The sequence below is a fragment of the Xenopus tropicalis genome, chromosome 2, assembly GCF_000004195.4.
Source record: "Xenopus tropicalis strain Nigerian chromosome 2, UCB_Xtro_10.0, whole genome shotgun sequence".
Taxonomy (NCBI): domain Eukaryota; kingdom Metazoa; phylum Chordata; class Amphibia; order Anura; family Pipidae; genus Xenopus; species Xenopus tropicalis.
Window position 1 is genome coordinate 32,448,456 of NC_030678.2, and position 19,499 is coordinate 32,467,954.

General features: G+C 41.8%; 1 protein-coding gene across 1 annotated transcript in view; it reads right to left on the reverse strand.

The window, feature by feature from the left end:
* Nucleotides 1–11,543: 11,543 nt before the first annotated feature.
* Nucleotides 11,544–19,499, reverse strand: part of blmh (bleomycin hydrolase) — a 44,429-nt gene continuing 36,473 nt past the window's right edge. The window contains exon 12 of the mRNA NM_001006899.1: nt 11,544–13,827. Coding sequence (NP_001006900.1) covers nt 13,679–13,827 — 149 coding nt within the window. The 3' untranslated portion in view covers nt 11,544–13,678. The remainder of the gene's footprint in view (nt 13,828–19,499) is intronic.

The window sequence follows — 19,499 nt, forward strand, 5'->3', positions numbered from 1 at the left end:
CAAGGTCTTTAGGGAACATCTTTCTCAAGCAATGGTGAAAACTCGTTTTTAGCTTTTTTCATCTTAGTGAGTTCTGCCTCATGATTTGTGTCACATAGTGAAAGCCATTACACTGATTGTGTTTGTCAGCCTAGCCATGGAGCACAAGCAGACAGAATACGTACAGTACATGACTCACTGCTCTATGGGCTGAGCTTTAGCCCCTCTGCTCCACAACAAGGGGTACCCCAGAGCCTGGAGTGGATTTCCTGATTCTCCTGCAGTTTATGATGTCATTTGGATTCATACCTTCCGTATCTCTGCTAGTGATGCTCTGCCTCCCTCTAGACTTTGGGTTTAAGTAATATGATTTATACAGCTGTTTCCAATGTTCCCATAAGGCCAGGCAAGAGGTCCCTTCCAAACCCAGTATTTTCTTTGTGATAAAATCGCTTAAATCAACACTGACACCAAGTAACTTACCCATGTTTAACACAATGTGTAATATTTAGCAGAATTGCTTTACTCTAATATATAACCATGTTTTATGGACCGTATCTTTTTATCTGAGTTTCTATACTTTAGTGCTTAGAATGCCTTCTTGTGCAGAAACACAGGGAACATAATATAGTATTGTAGGCATACATGTATTGTGGCCTAAAGAAAAAGCTAATTTTATATAAAGGATCCAGTGAACATAGAGGAATGAACTCACCACATGAGACAGGGGGGGCAGGCGCATATGCCCCGGACCTTCAGCTTAAGGGAGGTTGCACTTCATAGTTTAACTGGACCATAACAGAAGCAGATAAAAAGGGTGTTTATTTAACCGCAACAAGTCTCCCTTGTCGATTAATCTCCCCCCAATGCCACCCCACCGGCTAGAATGTAAATCGCCGGTGGGATGGCACACAAGGCGCCCCGATTTGCCAAAGTCACCTTGAGAGGAAGGATAGGCCCTGGGGCTAATCTAGGCCGCTCTGGGCCCTTCCATAGACAGCGCTGAAATACATCAAGAAAGCGCTGAGGGACTGTGGAGCCAGCCAGGGCTTATTTCCCTCTGCTCAGATGCTGGGCGGGAAAGGAGAGACTTCATACTCACCCCCCCTCCCCTTTTGCTTGCCAGCTCTCACAGCAGCGTCTCACATCCTAGCAGCACGGAGTGGCATCTCCCTCCCCCCCTCCCTGTTTAAGCGCTTTCAGCTAGGCAGCTATAGGCTCGTAATGTTTATTCAATTTTACATGTTTCTGTTTTCCTTTTCAGGTTCCAAAAAAAAATAAAAAATTTTTATTAAAATATTGGATACATGTTTATATATTTTTGGTCTGTCACAGCAAAGGGCGGGTGATAGTCCTTGGCCATTTAATTTCGGGTGTTGTTTGGTGGTTTCCGCATGCCCACTGCGTTCGCAGTGGCAGGCATTCGTTATAATAACAGCGAAAAAGTTTGATGTGATGTTTTGGTAAAGTTTGAAATACATGGCAAGGACTATTTCTGATGTTGGATTCTTTAATAAAGCTGTGGCCGAACCCCACCCACAAAAAGAATGGTGTCAGTGTGTTTCTCTTGTGTCATGTGGATATATTGGGGGATAAGGTTGGAAGGGAGGGAAAAGTCTCCGCCGTCAAGGTTTTTTTGCAGGGGGGGCCCAGCGCAGAGTAGTTACGCCTCTGTGGAGCAGCGTAGGTAAGTGAATCTGCTTCTCTGATGGAAAAAGCAGGGCTGAGAGAAGCAGATCTACGCTCCATGTGCCCTTGCCCTTAAGGCTTATGGGATACAGATGTTTTGATCACTGCAGCCCTCTTAGGCAAAAACACAGCTAACAAGATGGCCTTGCCCGTCGACATCTATTTCCTATTCATTTAAATGGGAAACAAACCACTGGATACAGACTTGCATGTGTCTAATCAAGTGGACTTACATCAGATCCGGACTAGGATTTAAATAAGCCCTGGCATTCCAAGTACACAGAGGCCCAAACAGCCCCCACCAGCCCAATAAATAGTGACTGTCTATGGCATCTTACAGCAACCCCTCTGGCATTTGCCAGAATCCACTGACTGCCAGTCCAAGCATGTTGGTTATATAAGTCCAACAACAGCTGAGGATATACTGTCTGGGAAGGTATGTCAGAAGTGATTTAATTTGGGAATGATATGCTGTTGTTATTATTATTGTTCATTAGCACCAAACAGTTCCCTTTACAGTAAAACTGAGCACAAACACAAACTTTATACGTAGAGTTGCCCTGGTACAAATGGGAGATAGATGCTTGCTCACAAGAGCTTACATTCACACACTATTCCCCCCCTCCACTAAAGGTTAAAGCCCAGAGAATACCTAGATAAATATAATGAAAGCAAAAGTACTTAAGGGCTCTGGCACACGGGGGAGATTAGTCGCCCGCGATTAACTCCCGGTGGGATGGCAGGGGTAGGCAACTCGGGGAGATTAGTCGCCCGCGAACAGGGAGTTAATCGCGGGCGACTAATCTCCCCCGTGTGCCAGAGCCCTAATAGCACAATCTGGATTTAGGGCTCTGGCACACGGGGGAGATTAGTCGCCCGCGACAAAACTCCCTGTTCGCGGGCGACTAATCTCCCCGAGTTGCTTACCCCTGCCATCCCACCGGCGAACATGTAAGTCGCCGGTGGGATGGCAGACGCGGCGGCGAGATTTCGCGCAAATCGCCGAAAAAGACTCGCAAGTCTTTTTCGCCGATTTCCTGAAATCGCCCCGCCGCGTCTGCCATCCTGCCGGCGACTTACATGTTCGCCGGCGGGATGGCGGGTCATGGCAACTCGGGGAGATTAGCCGCCCGCGAACAGGGAGTTTTGTCGCGGGCGACTAATCTCCCCCGTGTGCCAGAGCCCTTAGAAGTGGAAAAAAGCCACAGTCGAAAGCAATTACAGTGCCACACTCTTTGGAAATATATTTCAGGCAGACAGAATAAGTGAAGGCAGCATGCTATCTGTTACTGATAAAGTGAAGGGTGATAACATGAAAGAATGACAAAAGCTAGAGTTTAGAAGAATCTGCCCACAAACACCTTATTCCCGGAAGGTGCAAAAATAGATTTTGAACTTAAAAAGCATTTTCAAAATTGTTAACATGTGAGTATGTGTTTGGATATGTCACATACATAACGCATTTGTTTTTTAACCCTTACTTGTTGCTAGGAATTTGCCACAGTCCGGCTATTTACCATGATGAAGCTGACCATTGCTCCACAACTGCCTCAGGTTTATCCCCTGCTAAGAGCATGAAAGAAATATCTGAAAATTTGTCCTTTTCATCTGCTCCATAATTGACTGTTGTTCTCCCTTTGTAGTGTCTCTAGGCCTTCTAGAAATCATCTATGGTAGGGCCTCTCCTTCAGTGTGCCAACCACTCGCAAAATTCCATGTCTCAATTGAAACTGCCAATGGATCTCTGATCTTATCTACATTCCACTATTTCCCATAATTAATGGGCCTCCCGGGTTGCAAAAACTATAATCCTTCCAGTCAATGACTGGTTAATAGGGCAGGTACATTCCATTACATGGTTAGCATATACATGTTTGTGATCTCTTATCTGGAAACCTGTTATCAAGAAATTAGAGGAAGGCCATCTTCGATAGACTTCATTTTAACCAAATAATTCAAAGTGGAAGTGATAAGTGATTTTATTTTTCTCTTTAATAATAAAACAGCAGCTTGTATTTTATCCTAAGAGATACTTGAGGCAAAACAAATCTGTTGGGTTAAATTAACGCTTAAATATTTTTTTTTAAAACACAAGGTATGAAGATCCTAATTACGGAAAGACCCCTTACCCAGAAAACCTCAGGTACCAAGTATTCTGGATAACAGGTCCCTACCTGTACAACATGCTTTACTTTGTCAACAATGTACCCTTCTTTCTACTTTATAAGAAAAGAGCCGGATCAGTAACCCAGTGATCCTGCCACTCCGCAGAATGCATGATACATTTTAATTACAATAAAAATGCATTTCATACATTTTATATTTGCTTTTAATCTCTTTATCGAGCGCTCTTTGTCTGACAGAGCTCATTAACACATGCTCCCTTCATTTCTAACAAAGTATCTATTCCAGCTTTTGGAGACTATTATACCAGGCAGCAGAACTGCATCTTAATGAAAGTTAGGATCCTGACATCCAACAGGCTGCATTCTATTGATCATATACTCAGTTGCCAACACGGCTATTACTATTGATCATTTATACTTAAGTTTATGGTCTCTGGTGCTTTCAAATTGAAATCATTCTTGATAAAATCATTTTTGATGTGTATGTGGTATTAGAAGTTGGTCTGTTCATTCACATAGTTATTCAATGTTTGCTGACCTTCTGGACCTTTCTGCCACCTCCTGCAGCTGGTTTGCACCAAAAGGTTGCAGGATGCAACGCTGACACTGCGACAATAGCTGAGTGTTAGTACATGAATAGACACATGAAGCTGAACAAATAGCACCTTCGTATTTCCTATTGAAAGAATCAAAGCATCCTTAGCTTACTGGTTATAAAGTTGCTCATGACCTAACTCAGTGATCCCCAACCAGTGGCTCTCAAGCAACATTTTTGATGTTGCGCCCAGTAGCCTCAAAGTAGGTGCCCATTTCTACATTTCTGGCTTGGAGACAAGTTTTGGAAGCATAGAGACACAGTTTTACCCCAAGCAGAGCCCCCTGCAGGCCAGCAGTCCATATGGGGCTACCAAATAGCCAATCACAGCCCTTATTTGGCATCCCTAAATAACTTTTTTATGCTTGTGTGGCTCACAAACACTTTTTACATCTGAGTGTGGCTCACAAGTAAAAAAGGTTGGGGATCCCTGACCTAACTGCTTTCTCACTCAACTTCATATGACACAGAGCCTGTGTATTCTACTTTATTTTTTGGCACCATGTTGAAGTCCGCTTATCTTTACTGTGCAGTTTCTTAGGGCTCTGGCACACGGGGGAGATTAGTCGCCCGCGATTAACGCGATTTCCGGAAATCGCCCCGCCGCGTCTGCCATCCCGCCGGCGACTTACATGTTCGCCGGTGGGATGGCAGGGGTAAGCAACTCGGGGAGATTAGTCGCCCGCGAACAGGGAGTTAATCGCGGGCGACTAATCTCCCCCGTGTGCCAGAGCCCTTAGTTTGCAGAGGTCTGGCTCAGTCCGAGGCTTGTTACATTCCTTTTGGATGGAGAGTAGAAGAGAAAGAATCTGGATTCTCTGCAGCTCCGGAGATGGTGCATGAAAGATAACCTTTGTATGGTCAGAAGCATATTCTTGCCAAAAGACTTATTAGAAGTTATGGGTCAGGCAGCCTATCACAACTCAAAAGCATGTCCAATCAGAATTTAGATCAATGCTCAAGGGCAGGTGAGCATTGATGGTGAGGTGGGCAGCCTGAGAATGCTAAGGAACAAGTCCTGGAAGGGTAACAATATGGGTAAAATGACTTATGGAGACTTTGGGGCAAATGCAAAGTAGAAAGTCTAGGAAAGCTTAGGAGCAGAAACAGCCTGTGAAGGTTTAGAAACAGGGACTTGGGCATACATGACAGTGTCTATGAACTTTGTCCAGGGCAAGGCAGAATATAAGTGCTCATGGGGAGTGCTCAGACAGCCAACTACTGCCCAGCAACAGCTATGGGCCTGATATTATATACAGTAAGTCATTTAAGGCCTCACATACGATACGTTATTAGGAATTGGCACAGACAAGGAAGTCTATGAATGTTTGGAGCTTGTTTGGGCCAGAAAGAATGCTGGGAAGCAAGTGCAGACTAAAGGGTGGTGCCCGCAGGGATGGTGAGCAGGTACATGTCCGATGGCTGCCAATGCATAACTGTTCTCAAAAGATAAAACTTGTTTCTCCTAAATTTAAATACACTTCAAGCTAGAAAAAAAGGTGGCTCCAGCAGCCTCTTGAGTGCCAGACCAGACTGGCACGTGACTAAGACCAAAGCAGCCCTAACACCATACACAAGCCAAATATTTCATAAATAAGCCACAATAGTTTGGCACACAGCACAGGAATGTTCTTTATCTACACAATTACAGCTGTGGTTCCTAGATACTATAATCATAACTGTACTAATATCAGTAATAATAATCTATGCATCGCCGCTAACAGTATTCCTTGGGAGCGAAGGCAAAAATCTGGACTCGCAAATGAAAACCAGGTTGTCAGTTGGGATTGGGCGAGCTGTGCACTTACAGTGATTTACAATTGTCTCTGTCTCTTATGGTAACAATTAGCCTGGCAACAATGATTTTCTTCTATAATAATAATAATAACAACTCAGTCACGGAATGTCCAAGCCCTCCCCCTTGTATTGGTGCCACAGAAAAAGCAGTTGCTCCAAATTAATAACAAGTAGTATTATATTTATATTTATTGTACTTTTATTATACTGACAGAGAACTCAAGCATTTCCTAGGGATCTCTGATGGCAACAACTGACTTCAGTGTCTCCTTTTATTAAGAATATATGGCCCCTGGCGATGATTATTTATTATTTTTATAATGTATAAACAAATGCCTTTAACAAAAAGCTCTTTGTAAAGTACAACTGAAGCCTTACAAATTAACTGTAAACAAGGCAATACTTGGCAGAACCTTACAGAATAATAATACTTTACAGGGCATATTTAAAAAAGAGCAGGAAGCCATTCATTCTATTGCTATAATAATTCTACTAATTAAAAAAAGGTATGAATAGCATATGGTGTTGTGAGGTTCATTAGAAACATGATGTAATTCTGATGCACAATTCAGATTGCCAAATGAGCAGAACTTAGTGAATGGGCGCCTTAAGTCAGCCCCTAAAGCTCAGGTCAAAACAAATGGTATTTATAATACCAGAACTCAGCGCTCTTGGTGGAAAATCTTGGAAAAGCTTCCGTGCTGTTTGAAAAGTCCAAAAGGTATGCAGCTCCCTCTTTAGCCAACCCCTTTGAATGGGTCTATGACTAAAGCTGGCCATACACGCACCGATAATATTGTATGAAACCTTGTTTCGTACGATATTCGGTGCGTGTATGGCAAGTCGGCGAGGCGACCGATATCGCAGGAGGCTGCTGATATCGGTCGCCAATCGGGCGGGTTAAAAGATTTTGATCGGGTGCCATAGAAGGCGCCTGAGCAAAATCTGCCTTCAGAGCTGAATCGGCAGAAGAAGGTAGAAATCCAATTGTTTCTACCTCCGTATCTGATGTTTCAGCCCTGAACGTTAGGGGAGGGTGGGAACGATCTATGACCGATGGTCGCACAAAAGATCGAAAATCGACATGTGTGTGGCCACCTTAAAGGAACAGTAACACCAAAAAATTAAAGAGTTTTAAAGTAAATGAAATATAATGTACTGTTGCCCTGCACTGGTAAAAGTTGTGTGTTTGCTACAGTAACTCTACTATAGTTTATATATAATAAGCTGGTGTGTAGCCCCGGGGGCAGCCATTCAAGCTGGAAAAAAGGAGAAAAGGCACAGGTTACATAGCAGATAAAGGATAAGCTCTGTAGAATACAATAGTGTTTTATCTGTTATCTGCTAAGTGCCTGTGCCTTTTCTCCTTTGAATGGCTGCCCCCATGGCTACACAGCTGCATTCTTTATATAAACGATAGTAGTGTTTCTGAGGCAAACACACCAGTTGTACCAGTGCAGGGCAGCGGTACATTATATTGGAATTTCTTTTATACACTTGAATTTTTTGGTGTTACTGTTCCTTTAAAGCTCAGGTAACTGACAGCAGCCCAGAGCACATGCTGTGAATAATAGATAACAGATAATGAGGAGCTAATCAGGGCTTATTTACATAATAACTTAGTAAGTTTTAAAAAAACACACACGTCCATAAAGTTCAACTTTTTTACCTTATAAAACCTGCTGGACTGCTAGTGAACGCAGAGGAAGGCAAAAAAAACCTTCTTAAGCCTCGCTAATTTGCCTCAGAAGGGGAAAAAATTCCTTCCTGTCTCCAAGATGGCAATCGGAGCAGTCCCTGGATCAACTTGTACTATGTGCTATTTTCAATACCCTGTATTCCCTCACTTGCTAAAAAGGCATTCCACCACTTCTTCTAATGTATCAGCCAGTACAAGTGATTCAGGGAAAGAATTGTACAACAACGTTACAGCTCTCATTGCATTGGCTACTCCAGGCACAGCATTTCTCTAGGAGTATTCTTTGTTGAGCATTACTTTTCTTGATTCCTTCCATAAGGTGAATTTTATTTTTCTCTTTCAGTAGCTCTGCAGTGAATAAAGCAAGACAAGACTGGAAGTGTACAAGCCAACATGGCCCCTGTGAATAGGGTGAATGTGGCTTGTGTTCAGGTGATGGGATGGTAGGTAAGGCCAGGTAGCGGGGCTTAAAAGGATAGTGTTCCAAGGCAGGGAGAGAAAGGCTATGAGAAGCCTGAAACACACAAAGGTATTTCCTCTCTCTTTAAGTCACAATGCTCCATTCTATACCAGTAAGTGCTTCCAGTAGGGACTCTAGCTACCTCATCGCAAATGTTCTATAAACAAAAGCCAACCAGTCAGGCTGTACCCCTCCCAAGAGAACTGAACACGGCTCGGCACAGAACCAGAAAGTAGAGCTCAAAGAATGAAAGAAAGTGGGTATTGTGTGGCAGCCAACTACGTATAATAATGTTTTCTAAGGTCACTAGTTTAGAGGCTATCATCTGATAAACAAGAATTAAGTTGGCCGTGCACCTGATGGTTTATCTGTTGGTGTTGTTGCCAAACAAGTGGATCTGCCCAATACAACCACCTATGTGCTGGGCAATATCAGGTCAAAAATCTTAATAGGTGCCAATGCAGGTCCTAGGAAGGTACAAATCTGTTATCGCCCCCCACCCCCAGCAAATACCCACAATTAATTTCTTACTTTTTAGCTCACACTGGCTCTCCTCTTCTTTCAGCACACTGGCCTGGGCCACTCTCCCACTGTGCTGCCATCTTGATTGCTGTCCAAGACCAGTCCATGTGCAGTAAAGATGGCAGCACAGCAATCAAAGGGATAGTTCCACTAACTTGTGTTGTGTTTTCTACAGAACTGGAGCAGCAGCCTGGGTAATTTCATATTCCTTGGGCTTTAATGGGACAGAAATGAATAACACATTTGGCCATGAGTTTAGACAAACAGATGGGGATCATTTGCTTTGACTATCACAAACCAAGATTGACGTTTAATGAAACAAAAATTAAAAAGACTGACCCTGTAGAGAGATAGTGTGCCATATATAAAACCTGTTATTGGAGTTATGCAATAAAAACTTGAATATTTGGCACAGGTCTTATCACATACAGCAACCAATGAGAAGGCTGCAGTCACTAGTTTAAAAAGATACATATTATTGGTTATTGCACCTGTGTAAACTTTCCCTTTTATTACAGTGGCTTGCAAAAGTATTCGGCCCCCTTGAACTTTTCCACATTTTGTCACATTACAGCCACAAACATGAATCAATTTTATTGGAATTCCATGTGAAAGACCAATACAAAGTGGTGTACACGTGAGAAGTGGAACGAAAATCATACATGATTCCAAACATTTTTTACAAATAAATAACTGCAAAGTGGGGTGTGCGTAATTATTCAGCCCCCTGAGTCAATACTTTGTAGAACCACCTTTTGCTGCAATTACAGCTGCCAGTCTGTCTGTCTGTATGTCTCTACCAGCTTTGCACATCTACAGACTGAAATCCTTGCCCATTCTTCTTTGCAAAACAGCTCCAGCTCAGATTAGATGGACAGCGTTTGTGAACAGCAGTTTTCAGATCTTGCCACAGATTCTCGATTGGATTTAGATCTGGACTTTGACTGGGCCATTCTAACACATGGATATGTTTTGTTTTAAACCATTCCATTGTTGCCCTGGCTTTATGTTTAGGGTCGTTGTCCTGCTGGAAGGTGAACCTCCGCCCCAGTCTCAAGTCTTTTGCAGACTCCAAGAGGTTTTCTTCCAAGATTGCCCTGTATTTGGCTCCATCCATTTTCCCATCAACTCTGACCAGCTTCCCTGTCCCTGCTGAAGAGAAGCACCCCCAGAGCATGATGCTGCCACCACCATATTTGACAGTGGGGATGGTGTGTTCAGAGTGATGTGCAGTGTTAGTTTTCCGCCACACATAGTGTTTTGCATTTTGGACAAAAAGTTCCATTTTGGTCTCATCTGACCAGAGCACCTTCTTCCACATGTTTGCTGTGTCCCCCACATGGCTTGTGGCAAACTGCAAACGGGACTTCTTATGGTTTTCTGTTAACAATGGCTTTCTTCTTGCCACTCTTCCATAAAGGCCAACTTTGTGCAGTGCACGACTAATAGTTGCCCTATGGACAGATTCCCCCACCTGAGCTGTAGATCTCTGCAGCTCCCCCAGAGTCACCATGGGCCTCTTGGCTGCATTTCTGATCAGCGCTCTCCTTGTTCGGCCTGTGAGTTTAGGTGGACGGCCTTGTCTTGGTAGGTTTACAGTAATGTTTACGACACCACATTCTATTCTTTTCTTCCTTTTTGGGAATCTCAGTGATTTAAATATATACACTCATGGGTCTTGATTAGGATGCGATGATTACTTTACCATCCTGAATGTGTTGATCCTCTTTTTGTTTAAAAAGTTGGAATCAGGGCGTACACAATCTTAATAAATCACCTCTGTTTGATCAAGGGCCGTCAGTGTGTTTTCCATTCTCTTGTTTATGCCAATTTGTACGTATGTATACAGACACTTTTATTCCTAAAATTTAGTTTGTGCAAAATATATTAAAAACTTCTGCACTGTCTGCAGATTAAGGGAAAGCATGCGTTCAACACCTTTTGTTTAGGGCCACCAAAGGGGTTGTGATGGCCAGTCACATGGTTATAACCAGAAACCATATAACAGACCACGTATAAACTAGAAATAGGGCCACTTTTTCCTTAGACAAAACCTTTCATGCATATAATTATTGCTTACACATATGAGTTATATATTCACAATGTTGCAATTAAATACAGCCCTGAAATGATGTGTTTGTGTTCCTGCCCTGTTTATACTTGATATAAATGAGATAAATCCCTGTAAGCATATAAAATACACCATTTTGTTAATATTGGCTCAGTGAATAGGGTTTGTGCTGAACAGTTTTTGCCCTTTGAACATCAAAACAAACTAAAGTCACATTCTACTTCCTGTTTGTACAATAACAACCCTAATCAAAACTAATCAGAACTCCACTGAGAAACCCTCGGTATAATGAGGTACTCCTTATCTAAAAAACTAACAGGCTGCAGCTGGTGGAAGGGGTGGGCTTCCCAGTGGACTTTCTCCTTACTATGCTTTCAGTTTGAGAAATTGCCCTATTTAGTTCAAAAAAGAAAAAAAAAATCTCTAAATTAAGAGATGGATCGACAGATTGCATCCTACAAGTCGGATGTAGTTGCATAGGTTAAATAATAGTGAGAAAGCATGTTCAGCACAAGTCCTAGTTATTGAACTAATGTTGAACGAAGGGGTGTACTGGCCTTTAAGCTACAGCACCAAACATAATATAGTGACTCTTGCTTTATGTATTTTTTTATTAAAAATTTCAAAGCACCATCAAGTCAGAGAAATATTAATACAAGAAACCAGCATAAGAAAGGAAACATAAAACAACAGCAAATGGAGGAGCTCATTAACCTTTCTGGAGTCTACTTGTTCACTGTCTTTAAAACTACAGAGCTAAAGATACCGGTCAAGGAGATCTGGAAGCATAACATACTGCCGATAGTGACCAGCCATTCCAAATGTCTGAATGACTGCAAAATCAGGCTCTGGCCATTTACACATTGTTCTACTGATTGTGTTACACGACACAACTGAATCAGTGAAGGTAACACACTAAGATATAAGGGGAACATTTCTCCTTTAGTCGATTAGGTACAATGATCACTGATAAGCCTTTATTTTATCCGGAAGAGTTTAAGATCTCTGGTCAGAGAAATTATTGTAGTAAGAACCAACCTATTTAACTAGTAGTTGATATAAAAATGAAAGAATCTTCCAAGGCTGCCTCTAAAAATTACAACCTATTGTGCCAAATCTACATACCTAGGCTTTAGGAAGGTTCATTATGCTCTTTGCTATATAAAATACCAGGAACAACCCAGCTATAAAGAATGGAACAGTCAAACCAAATATACAAAGCATAGGCTTTTAAGCCCCTAAGCATATCTTTGTATGAAGGTCCATCATATGCTAGAGTGATCCCCAACCAGTGGTTCAGAAGCATCATGTTTGCTCACCAACCCTTTGGATGTTGCTCCCAGTGGCCTCAAAGCATGGAGGCTAGTTTTGGTTACATAAAACCCAGGTAAACTGAAAAACAGAGCCTCATGGAATAGCCAATAACGGCCTTAATTTGGCATCCCATTAACTTTTTTATGCTTGTGCTGCTCCCCAACTCTTTTTACATTTGAATGTGGCTCACAAGTTAAAAAAAAAAAAAAAGTTGGGAGCCCCCACTCTCTGGAAGCCCCTGGTCAATAAACCTTTGACATATAGTACCAGGGTCAACCGTGATGTACAGAATGTAACTCAAATCAAACAGGCCAGATTTGGCCTTTTCAAACCCAACACAGGTATGTGTAAAGTCAGCACACAATTTTACATTGAATATTGTGTAGACTAGAAGGCACATACCATGATTAGGAATAAGCAAGGATTCATTGTGGGATCTAGGTCACAACATTTTTTCTTAGAAGCCTCAGGAAGTAGGCAACATCTTAGACCTGTTCCTATGCATCATGCCTCTGCTGCAATATTTTTTCAGACCTCACTGGATATCTCTATCTAAACTAACAATCACAACATGGCGAGTGCAAGGTTATGTTTTTTATGTGCCATCAGTAACTAAAGGCACTACTGTGATCTAACCAGTTATCTGCCATTGCTTTAGTAACTGGAAACTTTTCATCTCCCATGAGGCAGGCAAAAGGGCACCTCCAATCAAAATGTTAAATGTAAATATGCAAGGTAAAAATGTATAGTCGATTTATTGTAAAATATATGGAAAATAAAATGGGCACATTTCCCTATGAAATGATGAAATCCTTGTCCCCACAATAAACTTAAAGACCAAGTAAAGAAAGATTTACCAAGCAGATGGTTTGTACCTAGGCATTTCTGTTTAACTACAAAGTTAAAATCAGACAAAAAAACCTACACATTTTACTCCCAATAATATAAGCCTCGGCAGGTTTGGCCAGTCAGAAAGAGAATTTACTTGCTTCCAGCATTAAGACCAAAATGAAACCAATTTCTGTTTATTTGTATTCAGGTGTCTATCATATTATGGTCTTAGAGATGTCTCAAGTAAAAGCAGTTTACAGTACACGGATGATCATAAAATTTGTAGCTTTTGACAGAAAAAAAAAAGATTGTAAAAAATTTTAAAAAATTTGCTCATGAAGGTCAAAGTATGTGTGCGCTAGAGAGTTTCCTCTGTAAATTACACAGATGTGGATGAAGAAACACTCTTCCTGAGTGGTGGATTCAAGGTGGAATTAGATGTTTGCATTCAACAGCAATCTCTTCTTTCTCGTGCATGAAGACATGCAGCATTTCTTTCAGTTTATTTTCCCCAGGACTACACCAGTTCAGGAAGAGGGTAATAAGTCTTGAAGGTGAAGTGAACACATCAGAAATGAATGCCGAGGCTTGGCCACTAAGCTAAAGCCCCCATGGGATCCCAGGCAGGCAGGACGACAGGATCCTGCGTCAGCACTTCTAGAACATCTTCAGGAACATGCTTCTTGTCCACAACAACTTCATAGACATACTCACTGAACCAGTTATCCGCCATGATTAGGTAACCTGGGAAAAAGAGGAATCAGAGGAATTAGAAATTGATCTTCTATAATACAGAATAGGATAGTAGTGAAATAATTCTTTAAACTGCCCATGCTGCAGCGGCGTATCAAATGAGAGCCTTTCAACACATTCTCTAGTAAAAGTGAACTAGTTTCTTACATTCCTCAGATCATCATCTTAGCTCTTTTTCTATCTCGCATGCGTCTCCTTCTCCTTCTACTAACGCTCAGCCTAAAACCCTGATTCGCAACACTCGAATGGTTGATATAACTGCTCTCTCTAACTCTCTCAGTTCTAACCTCTCCTCCTTCTGTGCTTCCTCTGATCCTGAGTTACTGGTAAATACCTACAACTCTATTTTATCATCCGCAATAAACACCCATGGCCCCCTGCAGCCGCACCGCAGTTGTGCCTGCAATCCCCGTCCCTGGCTAAACCCTCAAACACGATTTCTGTGCTCCTGTGTACGATCCGCTAAGCGCATTAGGAGGAAATCTCGCATGAAAGCGGATTTCCTCCGCTATAAATTTCTTATGGTGTGTCTCAATACTGCCCTATCCCAGCCCAAGCTAGTATACTATAACACACTTATAAATAATAATAAATCAAACCCACAGCGATTATTTTCCATATTTAACGCACTACTTCATCCTTCACCTAATGAATCAATCGTATCTGAACACACCCCCCAGGAATTTGCTGACTTGGACCCTATGCAGTCTGATTTTCAGAAAGTGTGGGGGTGCCTCAGGGCTCTGTGCTTGGTCCGTTACTGTTCTCCCTGTACACTCTCTCTTTAGGAGACCTTATTTCTTCTTTTGGTTTTAAATATCACTTATATGCAGATGACATCCAGATATATTTAGACACCCCTGCACTAACCACTGATGTTCAAACCCAGATTGGTAACTGCCTCCTGGCTATCTCCTCCTGGATGAACCAACTCAAACTTAACCTAGCTAAAACAGAGATCATGGTCTTCCCGCCCAAACCTAGCCCTTCTCCTCCTTTCACCATCACTATTGATGGCATGACCATCAACCCTGTTAATTCTGCACGCTGCCTTGGGGTTATCTTTGACCAGTCACTCTCCTTCTCTAACCATATTAATAACACTGCCAAAACCTGCCGTTTTTTCCTCCTCAATATTGCCAAGATACACCCCTTCCTTTCACAAGTAACAGCTAAAACACTAATCCATGCCCTTATCCTTTCCTGCTTAGATTACTGCAATCTCCTACTAACCGGCCTCCCAGACTCCCACCTCTCTCCCCTGCAATCAATCTTAAACTCTGCTGCCAGGATCCTCCTGCTCTCTCCTAAGAGGGAACCTGCTAAGCCTCACTGAAGCTCTCTAGCATGGCTGCCTGTTAAGCAAAGGGTAGCTTACAAAGTCCTTCTGCTAACATTCAAAGCCCTTCACTTCTCTGCTCCTCACTACATTTCTTCACTGGTTACCCAATCACTTAGACTGTAAGCTCTCTGGGGCAGGGACCTCCTTCCTACTGTGTCTCATACCACATGGCATTTATTCCCTGTGCATTTATATATATTTATATACTTCTCCTCCCTGTGTGTAATTTTGTATATTGTAAGATTGCACAGCGCTGCGTACCCTTGTGGCACTTTATAAATAAAGTTATACATACATACATACTATAGTGTCATTTGGTCAGTTTTGACCCTACTGCTCTACTGTCTGAGACAATTGATATGTCCAAAACCCATCTGCCCTCTCTTCCTTTCAGATCTGCTCATTGATACAGTAAACACTCTTTTTTTACGCCATATCGTTTTGCAGGACATGCAGTACTGAAATACCTAATATCGCTACAGAGGCAAGCATGGTTTAGCTTAAAGGAGCCCCACAAAGCCGCCAAAGAATGATATAACAGACCACGCCTCTTCAATTAGAAAACGGGAAATATGGAGACTGTATATAAGCACCTTCTAATCAAAAGAGATGCACTACCTGATAGGCAGAATGCCTTCCACTGTGCTGACTGATTTATTGTACTCACTATTTCCTTTCTGATGTACCACCCAAATTCCTGCAGGATAGAATTATGTTCCAAACAATATATGCCGAAGAAGACTGGAAGACCCATTCAAAACACAACACATTCCTAAAATGAGTCTATGGCACTGTAATGTAAGTACTGAGTGAAAAATATATCTGTGGCACTATAGCTAAAGTGAACACTGCCATGCAGGATAAAATAAGGCCTATGTATTATGCATGTATGTACTTAAACACCTAAGCACTTAAGGATAGATTTATTTAACACACAGTTAGGACGAGGTCCCTGTCCCAAAGAGCTTAGAATCTGACGTCCCAAACTCCGGTACCATAATGAGAAAATCATATGACAGCCTCCTCTCCTACTTGCAAAAGCAGGGGTCACTTTTCCATGGGCAATTCGATATTTAGAACATCACCCACCTGCAGCTACATTGGGCAAAACATGAAAACTGGTTGGTACAAAATGGAACAAAGGAAGTCTTACTACCCAGTTAGTTACTTGCATGGAAAAACATAGCGTTCAACTGAAATCCTGTTTCTTGAGGATCTGCAAATATTTATAGTGTACCATCTGATTTGAAATAATTCTGCAGCTTTTTTCTGTAAACATGTTTTTTTTTAAATTCTAATTTTCTTTGAAAAGTGGGAAAGTAATGAAAGAAGAGAGAATGGGCAGGGGAAGAGTTGGAGGTGGTGAGGTGGGGGTTTTATCATCGGCTCTTTATACAGCGCCAGAAAGTTATGCAGTGTAATTACTAATTGTTTAGGAGATCTTATAGCACAAATAAATGGTTCTCTACCAGTCTCAGCAGCTAGTGGCTCACCAGCAACATATCACTCCCCACCCTCATTCATGTTGCTCCCAGTAGCCTCAAATTTTTTATTTTTTTTTAAACAGGTGCCAATTTTTAAATTTCTAGGAGGATTTTGTTTTTAAATTTGGTTTTCTCCAAACAGAGCCTCCTGTGCTGGCAGCCCACATGGGTAACACAGGTTGGGACCTCTGTTCTAGACAATTATGTAAACTATATCCATTTGCCACAGGCAGTCTTTCTATGTCTATCTATCTAGATTTTATCCAATTTAATTTACCAACCTCTACACAAATTAGTGAGCTTGAATGCTGGAAGTGCTCAGTTTACTAGCCTTATCCAGATTTATGTGTTAGGTGCTTAGGGACTTTGTAGGATGATACGATTCTAGGTGATTTATTGCTCCACATAAAATTGGTAGAAATTTTGTCAACTTTCTGTGTTTTTTGGGTAAATATACAGGGGCACTGGAGAATAGCTATAGAATCATCTTAAAAAATGTCTGCTCAAAAATGTAAGTGGCAAATGTTTCCACATGTCCACCATTTGGCAACATTGCCGCAGTTCTACACACAGGTTTTGGTACATGAATAAATGTTTATGTATCAAAATATTTTAAGATATCAAGTACATGAGAATCAAGTCCAGTGGAAAGAGGACAGACTTTCGTAGTAGACGGACACACAACCCTGAGTGTCCGCCATATCTTGTAAGGACCATGTGTCTTGGAGGTCTCCTACTCCAGCGTTTTTCAACCGCTGTTCCGCGGCACACTAGTGTGCCGCAAGATGTTGCCTGGTGTGCCGTAGGTGCGGTCCCCTCTGGGACACCTTCCACTTCCTGGCTCCCTGATGCCCGGAAATCGTCACTGCCTGTGACGTCATCCGGCATCGGATCCAGGAGGGCGGAGCAACCAGAGAGGAGAGGCAGCACTATCCTGCCCTGGCACAACCCGACCGGGGGGAGCAACTGCCCAGGCCCTGCCCCGACAGACCAGATCCACCAGGGGCCAGGCCCATGCACAGCCGCCCTACTCCCCACCGGAGGACAATCCCGGGACACCCCTGGATGCCGCACCCCAAGACAGCCTGACATGTAAGAAAACAATTAATAATAATATATAATATAAAATTTTTGTGTGTATAAAAAAAAAAAAAAAATCAGTGGGGGGGTGGGTTTGTGGAGAAAATGTTTCACTATTTTGTTTACTTAATATTTCATAATAAAGTAATTATAAAAATACTTTCTTTGTGTTTATTTGATTCCTATTCAAGAGAATTACTTTATATATAGTCAATATAGGCACAGAGTTAAATTTTTTAACATTTTCTAATGGTGGTGTGCCTCGTGATTTTTTTCATGAAACAAGTGTGCCTTTGCCCAAAAAAGGTTGAAAAACACTGTCCTACTCCACCCTCAATTTTAGGCAGTTCTGCTTACTTTAATTGCATACATCAGAATGAACAAAAATGTGAATGTAGCAATATATTCTTGCAATACCAACAAATAATAGATATACATGTTGCACTTTCTCAAAGTTAACAAGTAGCTTGCAAATATTAATCGTAAAACGATAAATTAAAATCATCTGTGAGGCTGTGCCTTTCCACAGATTCTTTTGGAAGATTTTCTTGCGGGAACCCTGGCCTTTTGAAGCTACACCACTGAATAATACCTAAGCTACTGTATGTAGAGCCCCTTTAAACTGCATTCAGAAAGAAGGGGTACAATCGCCATGCAGTGCAAGTAAACACTTGCTGGCAGTATGAAGATTAAGCAATGTCCAAACTTGGCTCAGTCAGGAGTTAGTTATGTTATCAAAGCTGATAGATTTGGGTGGGGTGCATGCTCAATGAATAATTCATTGCTGGTGCCAGGGACACATCCTGGCGCTTTCCGATGTCCTGCTGTACGCGACTACAGAACAAATGCTTTTCCTTTAGCAGAGTCCAAACAAGACAAGACACAAAGATATGTATGTACCAAAGCCAGCTTATTACTGTGTGTAAAAGCCACCAGATATAAATATCAAACTAACATTGTAATAAATTCTGTGGGAACCTGACTGTATTGAAATATGGTCATCAGCACCTTGAATGCTTTCTATGGAGAAAGAGAATGTTGCTGTTGTGGCTCCAGAAAAGTTATGAGCTGTGGTGCAGTGACACCTGACATCTATGTAAATATTTTTAAAGCATTTGTATTAAGTCTGTTTGCTTTAATAAACAAAGCGCTATCATAGTGTGCTGCTTTTGCTGTAGGCATTACTTACTGCCACATATTTGATTCTAACAAGTATCTGCAATGTATCAAGTATGTTCTCTGTTGCTCTGGGTGCTCAGTGGTGCCTCCTTGCAAGGGTCGCATGGATTAGAAACTTAGAAGGAAGCAGTTACTGTGGAGCAAGCAAAAAAAGGCCAAAGTGAAGGTATTGAGTCACAGCCAAATATGAGACATTGGTCTAGAAAGGCAGAGACTAGGATAACCAGAAAATCAGATTATATAGAGCAAAATATCTCACCCAGAATAGTAGCAAATTTTATAAGTGGGGCATATAAATAAAAATATATATTTCAGTTTTGCCGTGTGAAACTGACCACAGTCTGCTGTGTAAATTTGATTGTAAGCTCCACTAGGGCAGACACCAATGCATTTCCTGCAAAGTGCTGCTTAAAATATCTTGGAGCAATGATTTGCTTGGAATCACAGAAAGGTCCGCAAGGAGTGAATGATTTTAGCGCTGTGTGGTCTGCTTGCAAACTGCACATTCCAATCTATGCATATATATAATTAACATACAGGTATGGGACCCGTTATCCGGAAACCCGTTATCCAGAATG